We start from the raw sequence: 9,630 nt of genomic DNA, 5'->3' as shown, positions 1-9,630 counted from the left end.
GCAGAGCCAGGCTTTGATCCTGGGTCAGTGTGACTCCATAGCCCGGGCCCCTGACAGCAGAGCTGAGAGCCGAGGGTGAACAGGGAGCCAGACTGTGTAAAGCCTTGAACGCCGGTCAAGTTTAGACCTGGCAGGTCCTGGTAAGAATGAGCTCACCCACACACCCACCCTCCTCAAAAGCCGGACAAGAAAACCAGACCAGACCGTGTTTGAATGTGAAAAATAAACTTTTATTTCAGTGTTTGCTCCATGTGATTCAAAAGCATATCTACTGCCTGCTTGGAACCCAAAAGCATCTATAAAACTGTAGAGAAACATAGCAGTATTTATATAGAACATACATCCGTCGGCTCATTTTGTGTTGCTTTTCTGTGCAAAGCAGCAAGTTCTAAGTGCATCAGCGTGACTGTCCCCAGGGCCCCCTCAGGGCTTTGGGGGGCCCTGGAGGCTATGACTGCACTCCAGTCAGGGAGTGCTCCCTTCCTCCCTCACCCAGCCTCAGGGAAGCCAGGTCGCAGGAGAGTGTGGGTGATGAAGTCCGAGATGACAACCCGTGGGCTCCCCGGGCTGTCTTTCAGAGCCCTGGTCCTGCAAAGAGGGGCCGGCCGAGCGACTGCATCAGCAGCTGAGGCTCTTGCGAAGCCCAGGCATTGCAGGGGGAAGGCTCATGGGTAGGACAGGGGCCTCCGGACTCTTTTCCCATAGAATTTGGGTCTGACGGGAGGTGCCTGGTATAGGTGTGGGACCTGGGTAGGGCTGGGTGCAGAACGGCGGTCCTGGTCATGGTTCCACTCATAGAAACGCCCTGTGCAGGTGGCCTAAGGCTCTGTGCAGCCCAGGGTAGGACTTGCTGTCATTGGCAAGGCTGGGTCAGGGCATCGGAGTGCAGAGCTCAGAGGATCTTGGAGATCAGTTGGTTCAGCCACACCACTGACTGGTGGGGACGCCCAGCCCAGGGAGGAGAAGCCAGCGGCTGGCCGCGTTTGGATTGACCCTCTCTCATCCTTTCCCACTTTCTCACCCCAATGGGCTCCTCTTAGATCAGGTCCCCTATGGCCCCACCTGGCATTCTCAGGTCAGGGCTGGTGTCACAGACCGAGCACCGGACTCGGAGTCAGAGGCCTGGACTCTGTTCCCATGCCTTCACAGTGCCCAAGCTTTCGAATAGCCACAGGCCCTCCCGTGCAGAACGGGCCACCCCTGTGTCTGAGGCTCAGTCTCCTCACTGAGAAAGCAGCTCCCACTCTGCAATTTCCTGTGGCAATTATATGGGTTGGCAGCTGTGTGAGCACCAGCAAGGAGAGGAAGCACCTGGCACATAGTAGGTGCTTCACATTAGTGAGGAGGGTGGAACGATAGGCCAGAGCTGCTGGGATGTGGGAGGAGCTTAAGCCTAAGAACCCAACTGGGACCCTACGCCTGGGACCCCCCCCCCCCAGCCCCACCAGTGCTGGCTATCCCGAGGGCTCCTGGGGCAGGACATAGTCCAGGAGGGGACAGGACACACAAGGATATTGAGTTCCTTGATCGGGCCAATGGGCAAACTTTCTTCTGTTCCAAGGGGTTATGAATAGATCAGACAATACGGTGGATGATCGGTGATCAGTTGCTTTCCAAGTGACATCTGGGCTGGAGAGGGAGACCTGAGTCCCTTCTCCCCCATCCCCAGCCCAGTCCACCGGGGTCAGGGCTCCCCCTGCCGAGGCACGGGACATTGCTCACAAATAGAGGGGGTGGAGGACCAGGCTCAGGGGACAAGATGGGCCAGAAGTACATTCTATTCTAAACTGCACCCCCCCCCCCCCCCCGCGCCCAGGCAGCGCACACCTGCCCTGGGGTTTGAGGTCACGAAGGGGCTACTTTTCCTCATTAGCTTGGGATAAATATTGGGGGTCAAGGTGAGGGCTCTTGGCTGGCTGAGGAGGGACTGGGCTCAGGAGCCCCTTAGGGGGGGCCAATGATGATGTTCCGGTAACCCTTCACGGCCTTGAGCTTGTTACTCTCGAAGTTGACCACCAGCTGGTGGCGGCCCACGTGCAGAGGCAGCAGGTCTACCCTGACCTTGGCCTCCTCCCCTGCCTCCACGGGGTCCGGGCTGTGGAGAGAGAGGAGGGGTTAAGGATACACCCAGGCCTGATCCTCATGATAGGGTCAGGCCAGGCTGACGCCCGACTACTCAGAACTTGGCACAGAGCCTCTGAACCCATGAATGTACCGCTTAATGAGGATAATCATGACAGTAATACTGGACCCACTCACTGCTCTCTGAGGGCCTGGGCAATCTGTCCTGCTTATATGGCAGGGCCTGTGTGTGTGTGTGTGTGTGTGTGTGTACACTCAATGCACACATGAGAGTGGACAGTGTGCCTGGGGTAAGAGGTCAGAGTGCGTGTGATCGGGTGACCACATGCATGAAAATGCATTGAGCTGTACATGCGTGATTTATATTTGTCACTGTATGTTGGTTACATTATAAGAATAAAGTAGAAAAGAAGAAGTGTACATAGATTTGTTCCTAGGACCCACGTAGGGACATTCAGGGTGTAGGTGCTTGTGTTAGGTCAGGGCCTGTGCGTTGGGGGACAGGTGCTGAGTGGTGGAATGTGTAATTGTTCAGGTTTGTAAAGACCCCACGTGGTGTGGGTGTTAGAGGGTGAGCAGGTGGGAACTCGGCCCTGAGGTATTTAGGAGGGGACACGGGTGTATTAGCAGCCATGTGGGAGATGAGAGGACGGGTTATGGGCCAGTGTTTGGTGGCCTCCATAGCCTCTGCTCTCTGCTCCCAGGTCCCCAGGCTGGAGTGACCCACACTTACAGCTCCACGGTCTTCTGATCCTCGGTCAGGCCAGCGCCCTCCACAGTGAAGATGCAGGCTTCGAGGGCCACAGCGAGTGGGTTCCGCAGGGACACCTCGGCCACCAGCTTGCGGTTCTGCTTGGGCTCTCCCAGCACCTGGGACAGGGCACAGCACAGATGTAAGGGGCGGCACTGAGGGAGGGCGCCCAGAGCCCCTCGAGGGCAGGTGTGGTCCCAGCTGGGCCACCGCTGTATTTGCTGCAGTTTGGTCCAATGTTTGCTGAGCAAAGCTATGGCCACTCTCGCTTCCTGCATCTGTGCCTCAGTTTCCTCATCTGCAAAACACGGGTGATGATACCGGCCCAGGCCTCCTTCATGGACCTGCAGGGAGGCTCTATGCTACCCAGAGGGGGCATAGCAGCTCCTCTGTTCTAGGGTCTGAAGCCAGCTGATCTCTGCCTCTTCCTCACTGTGTGACGGCCGCAGACGTCACTACCCTCTCTGAGCCTTGGTTTCTTCATGGAAGGGAAATGCCTGGCTGCAGGGTTCTCATAAGCATTACTGAGCTAATAACGTGCACTCTCCTAGCTACTGGGATACAGTGCTCCCTCCCTCCCCCCCCAACCTTTATCTGTTGCTGCTGCGCTTGGGGGTTTAGGGCTGTGGCTCCTTGAAGGGAATCACTATGATGCCCATGTGGACGGTGACAATAGTCAGCTTTTATTGAGCCCTTATAATGCGATGGATGCAGTTCTACATGTTTGTGGGTGCACATTTAACCCTATGACACCGTCTTACATATGATTAAACTGAGGCACAGAGGGGCAAAGTCACATGCTTAGGGCCACCCAGCCACAGAGCCAGGCAGTCAGATGTCAAGGTCTGTGCCCTCAACTCCTCCACCCTCCGGTCCCACTGGGGCCCCAGGCACTGGGGATCTAGTTTTAGGAGTTTAGCTCTGAAGAATCCGTGATTCTGAGATCCCTAAGTTCCATGACCTTCCTACTCTGAGCTCTAGGAGTCATTTCTAGAAGCTACAGAGTTCCAAATCTTGTGACTTCACAAAGCTTTTATTTGATGAAGCCGAATTTGAGGATCCCTGAGGTGTCAAAGATTTGAGGGTGCGGGGACACAGGTGTCTGAGGCCAGCCCACTCCCTGCCCTGGGCACGCCCTGTGCCCCGTCCCACCCGTGCCCAGCGAGTCCCTTACCCGGATCTTGATTTCTGGATTCTCCAGATAGATGTCCCTCTCGGCCAGCAGGTAGCTGTTGGCAGCGGGCTCGACGAGGAGGCCCCGCACCTTGATGAGGTTCGACTCGGTCAGGTAGTCACAGTACTTCTCATAGAGGATGTTGAAGGGGACGCTCTTCTCTGCGGGGTGTGGGGGGGGGGCACGTTCAGGGACTGAGACCCAGCCCCCGCCTCTCCCCTTGCATTCCAGAGGGGCGAGGAATGTGTCCGCGCTCACCCGGTTGGTGAATGGCAGGGCGCATTCCGGGCCTTTCCCCCACCTGCCCTGGCGCTGGGCTGCCAGGGAGGAGCTGGGCAGGGGAAAGCCCGACAGGCCTGGGTTCAAATCCTGCCTCCACACTTTGTTCATGCTGATGCTGGGCAAGTCACTCCACCGTTCAGGACCTCACTTTCCCCCCACGAGGTTGGCAAGAGTGTGTGCCTTTTATAGATGAGGAAATACTTCTCAGATCAGGAGACCCGGCCCTGCTTGGCCACTGACTGGCTGCATGAGCCTGAGAGTATGACCACCCAGCCCTGTTCTTCCTGTTTCCCCAGACAACCAGCACCCTTAGCTCTGGCAGAGGTAAGACCAGAGGTCATTGCAGAGCAGAAGCCTCACAGTGGTGGGGGAGGGGTAAGAAAAAAGGCAGCAGGATCAGCCCCTCCCACTGCAGAGAAAGGAAGTGTGAGTTTAGCCCATTTTTCTGACAAGAACACTGAGGCCTGGAGGCACCAGGGGGTCTGCCTGTAGGAGGCAGGAAGGAGCAATGAAAAAAGCACAGGACTGAGACTCTGCTGGCCTGAGCCAGGCCCAGCTTGTCCCCTCGGTCACAGAGAAACTTGGGCAGATCCTTCTGTCCCTCAGACTCCACTGTCAAACAGGAGGGCTGGAGGGACAGTCCTTGGGCCCCCTACAGCCCTATCAACCTCTCGTCATGTCCCAGGGCCATGACAGGGGACGCTGTTGCCTCTTTTCTGACATCTGCCCCCCCCCCCAGTGACCAGCCATTCACATGATTTTTCACACATCTGAGTGTATCCTAATTATTCACTCATTATTTTACTTTCAAATCCACTCACTTTGTATTTTCAAAACTGGAAAAATTTTCATCATTATTTGCAACAAACCAGCTTCGTCTGCCATAAATAGAAGGTAACCGATAAAAATAAACACAAGCTAAGTCATGCTTATTCAAATCCTGTGAGATGCGGAAGGTTTGCAGTTTGGGACCTGAGCTGACAGTTCACAGGGAAGGTTACTGAGGGTTGGGATGCTGAGATCCGATCGCCGGCTGGGGGACGCCCCCCGGGAGGTCAGCTGAAGGACTGTGAGGCCCGACAGAGCCACTCTGTCACCATGAGTCAAGGTCGGGCCTTGGCAGGCCCCCTGATGCCCCACCTACCACCCTTTGGGAAATGCTGCCTTGGGGTGCCCGGCCCTCTAGCCATTCACTCCCAGGATGGATCTGCCCGGCCTCTGATCGGATGACGACGTGGGCTGGGGGGGGGGGCAAACCAAAGTCCTTCCAAAAAGGACAAAAAGGAGTGAGAATTTCTGTGGAGCGGAGTGGAAAGTCTGACCAGCTCACAGGAAAGAAAGAAAATATTGTCCCCCAGGAGCACGGAGGACATGGCCCCAACTATTGACTTTTCCGGAGGCTGAACCGGGGTGGGGCAGGACTTTTGAGAATTGCTTTCTGGTGGGACCACGGCCTGGCCTTGGGCCAGGTGCTAGCCGGGGGGAGGAGACGTGTGAGCTCATCTCGGTAATTCCTTAGATGATGTGCCCTGTTCTGGAAGGTGCCGTGGGCAGATGTGATCACCAAGGCCACACTGGCTGCATTCCCGGTGACCCACCTGGAGGGGGAGGGAGGGGAGGGAGAAGGGTGGGCAGGAAGGCGGGGAGAGAAGCAGCAGGGCAAGGAGGCAGGGATGGGGTGGGGGCGGTGACTGGATTCGGTTCTGCGGCTGCGCCTTGGCTTCCTGGTCATTCATTAGCACACGGAAACCCCCGCTCATCATCTCAGAATAACGCGCGCGACTCGGCCAAAGTGTGAGGTCTTCCAGGGTGAAGTCTGTCGCAGGTTGAGCTTGGCTTTAGGGCACTCTGCCTAGCCCAGCCTTGCAGCCTGAGGTTCACACACAGGACCGCCACCCTCTTTGGCCCTGTCCCTGCAGCCTGTGCCTTTCCTGGGTCAGTGATGTTGCCAGAGGGACCCCTTGTGCGAACACATCCCCAAGGTGGGAAGAAACACCACCGGCTTGGCTGAGGTCTGGGCGGAACGAGGCCCCAGGGGCCTCGTGCTGTCTGGGAGGCGGTGAACACAGCAGAGGCCCAGGAGAAATTGGTGTGGCATCACTGGCCCAGGCTGAAGTTCACTTCATGCCACACATTCCAGGAAGGACACTTCCTCCCTTTGAGGTAGTTCTGAGCCCAAGAAGGAAATGACATGTACGCATTCTAACAAAGGGGCTGGAGGGGCTCTTCAAAGAGGAACCCGAGTTTGTACAAATGGGGAACCGAAGGCCTGGGATGGAGACGAGAAATACCCAGCAGCCCACAGCCTGTCTGCAGAATTGCTGGAACCAGAACTGAGATGTCCTGACCAACCCACACACCTGACGCTTATGGCCTGGATGCCCAGGTCCTTCTCGGCCATCAAGGTTAGCAGGGACTCAGGCACTACTGAGCCCAGCGCTGAGACCACCATCTGGCACAGAAGGTGGTCAGGAAAGGTCCCTGGGACTTGAGGGGAGGCACACCTGTTTGCACTTCTGCTCAGCGAAGAGGGAAGGCCCCTCCACATCCAGGCGCGGCCACAACCCTCTCAGGGTCTTGGGATGATTTTAAGGAGGATAACCAGGCACGGTGACAGAGATGGGCACCAAAACGGACCAACCGGGTCATCAACTGACCTCATTTCACCCCCAAGCAGGGCAGACCCGGAGCTAAGGAGCGAGGGGAAGGGGCTCTGCCTCACAGGGGGGCCGGCCCAGGCTCTGGGACATTTACAGGGAGACGACCAAGGCTCGGAGGAAACCCATCTCTCCACACAGGAGTAGACAGTCTCCCCTGTCACTGTGACGGCTACACTGTCCAGGATGGCGGATTCTGGCCACATTTCAAGTGCGCAGTAGCCACATGGAGCTAGCCACCACCGCTCTGCCAGCACAGTCACAACAACCCCAGGGTCTTGGAGAGTTCTGTGGGCAGCATACCGCCAAAGGGGAGAGGCTCCCACACTGGGCATGAGATAGCCGGAGAGAGGAATTCGCTGGGAGAGAGCAGTAGGGAATCTGGGGAAGCGGTCAGGAGTCTCAAGGGCATGAGATGGAAGAAAACAACATATAGTTGCTGAGAGTGCAGGTTCAAGTCTCAGTCCTGTCGCATCCTGACTGTGTGGCCTTGGGAAAGTTACCTAACCTCTTTGTGCCCAGTCTTCTCACCTGGAAAATGGGGGAGGCAATAAAAGACTCCAGCTCCCACTTCTGTTATAAGAATTAAATGGATTCATATCTATAAAGTGCCTAGGACAGGGCCTATGAATAAGGGCGAAGCACATGTCGCGGAGGTAAATTGTACACACTACGTGCTCAGGGAGCGACCTAGCATGTCGATCTGTGATCAATAACTGGTCCAGGAACACAGGGCCTTACCGGAAAAGGGCTCCAGGGAGAGATCGAGCAGCTCCTCGGAGGCACACATGGGTCCTAGGAGCCCGGTGTAGCTGACAGTGCGGGCGCAGAGCAGGAGGCGGCAGGCGTGGTCCTCGGCAGTGTTGTTGGTGATGTGGGCAAAGACTTCAAAGTCACTCCCCATTTTCATGCTCTGGGCCACACGGATCCGCATGGCCACCCCTGTCTGCTCCTTTTGGGTCTGCTCCTTATCGGTCAGCTTGTTCAGGTGGTTGGCCCTCTGGAAAGCTGCCCTCTCCTGTGGGGACCCTGTGGGAAGAGGCAAGAGAGCTTCATGGCTGGAACCTGTTCCAATGGGGAGGAGGCTGAGTTAGAGCAGGGGTCCCCAAACTATGGCCCGCGGGCCGCATGCAGCCCCCTGAGGCCATTTATCCGGCCCCCACCGCACTTCCGGAAGGGGCACCTCTTTCATTGGTGGTCGGTGAGAGGAGCATAGTTCCTATTGAAATACTGGTCAGTTTGTTGATTTAAACTTACTTGTTCTTTATTTTAAATATTGTATTTGTTCCCATTTTGTTTTTTTATTTTAAAATAAGATATGTGCAGTGTGCGTAGGGATTTGTTCATAGTTTTTTTTTTATAGTCCGGCCCTCCAATGGTCTGAGGGACAGTGAACTGGCCCCCTGTGTAAAAAGTTTGGGGACCCCTGGGTTAGAGCATCCTGGCCTCTCAGAGTCCTGGTGACTCAGAGCAGCCCCAAAGGAACTCCTTCTCTGCATTTCTGTGCCAGGAAGAGACAAGAAGGTTTTCTTCATTTTCCAAAGTGAACTCCTATGCATCCCTCAAGACCCAGCCCAAAATGACCCCTTCTCCAGGTAGCCTTCTTGATCACTCCTTCCCCAGGATGAATCCGTCTTCTGGAGTCTCACAGCCACCTATGGCCAGTTACGGTGTTTTAGCTCACCAAGTTGTTTCCTGTGTATGTGATTACCCTCTTGAGCTGCTTGAGGACTAAGGCTGTGTTTATGTATCTTTATGTCATACCCAGTGCCTGCAATAGCATCTGCACAGGGATTACTTCTCCCAGAATTCCTCCCCCCTCCCTGAGGAGTGCTCCAGCAGGAATGACTGCCCTTCCTTTCTGATCAGTTACCTCTCTCCTATGCTCCTTTTATTTATCCCCCCCCCCAAGTGTTGTGAAGTACATATCTCTTTCTTCTATCAAACTATCAGCTCTAGACCTTTGAGAGGCCTGGAGAAGCATCTTGTTCTTCTTTTATCCTTTCCACCTAGAGCACGGCCACTTAATAGCCCAACTCCCAGTCAGCCCTGGAAGGTCGGTGGGGGTCAGATTGGGCAGGGGCTGTGGTTTCTTCATCATCTCTGTGAGCCCCACTGTGCTCCAGCACACAGTAGGTGCTTAGAAAATACCTATTGTATTGGATTGGCGGCCAGTGGGCTCAAATCTGATTTTAAAAATAAGCCCCATGGCCTGACCTGTGGTGGCGCAGTGGATAAAGCGTCGACCTGGAATGCTGAGGTCGCTGGTTCAAAACCCTGGGCTTGCCTGGTCAAGGCACATATGGAAGTTGATGCTTCCTGCTCCTCCCCCTGTTCTCTATCTCTCCTTCTCTCTCTCTCTCCCTCTCTCTCTAATAAAAATGAATAAATAAAATCTAAAAAAGTAAATAAATAAAAAATAAAAATAAAAAGGAAAAAATAAGCCCCATCCCTTTGCCGCCTACTGATTTAACATTAGTACCAGAAAGAATCCCCGTCTTTGTATCTGGTTGAACCCATCTTATCTTCACATTTCTCTGGTCCATTTCCCTTTCCAGTAACCCCTCCCTGTCCACCTTCATGCCCACTTCCTCAGCTGTACGGGAAATCCTGCAAAAATAGACATCACTACATTCCAGGAACCTGTCCTCCATGGCCGCTCTGGATTTTCAAGCCTCACTCAA

The 9,630-nt window shown here is 55.0% G+C and overlaps 1 protein-coding gene across 1 annotated transcript in view; it reads right to left on the bottom strand.

Moving 5' to 3' along the window:
* Positions 1-208: 208 nt before the first annotated feature.
* LOC136407160 (protein-glutamine gamma-glutamyltransferase 2) overlaps positions 209-9,630 on the bottom strand; it is a 31,952-nt gene continuing 22,530 nt past the window's right edge. Inside the window, exons 10-13 of the mRNA XM_066387838.1 lie at positions 7,688-7,975; positions 4,008-4,168; positions 2,816-2,952; positions 209-2,095 (exon numbers count right to left, since the gene is read on the bottom strand). Coding sequence (XP_066243935.1) covers positions 1,945-2,095; positions 2,816-2,952; positions 4,008-4,168; positions 7,688-7,975 — 737 coding nt within the window. The 3' untranslated portion in view covers positions 209-1,944. The remainder of the gene's footprint in view (positions 2,096-2,815; positions 2,953-4,007; positions 4,169-7,687; positions 7,976-9,630) is intronic.

Source organism: Saccopteryx leptura, chromosome 5, assembly GCF_036850995.1.
Source record: "Saccopteryx leptura isolate mSacLep1 chromosome 5, mSacLep1_pri_phased_curated, whole genome shotgun sequence".
Taxonomy (NCBI): domain Eukaryota; kingdom Metazoa; phylum Chordata; class Mammalia; order Chiroptera; family Emballonuridae; genus Saccopteryx; species Saccopteryx leptura.
Note: the sequence above shows the minus strand (reverse complement) of the source record. Positions and strands in the feature narration are given on the sequence as shown.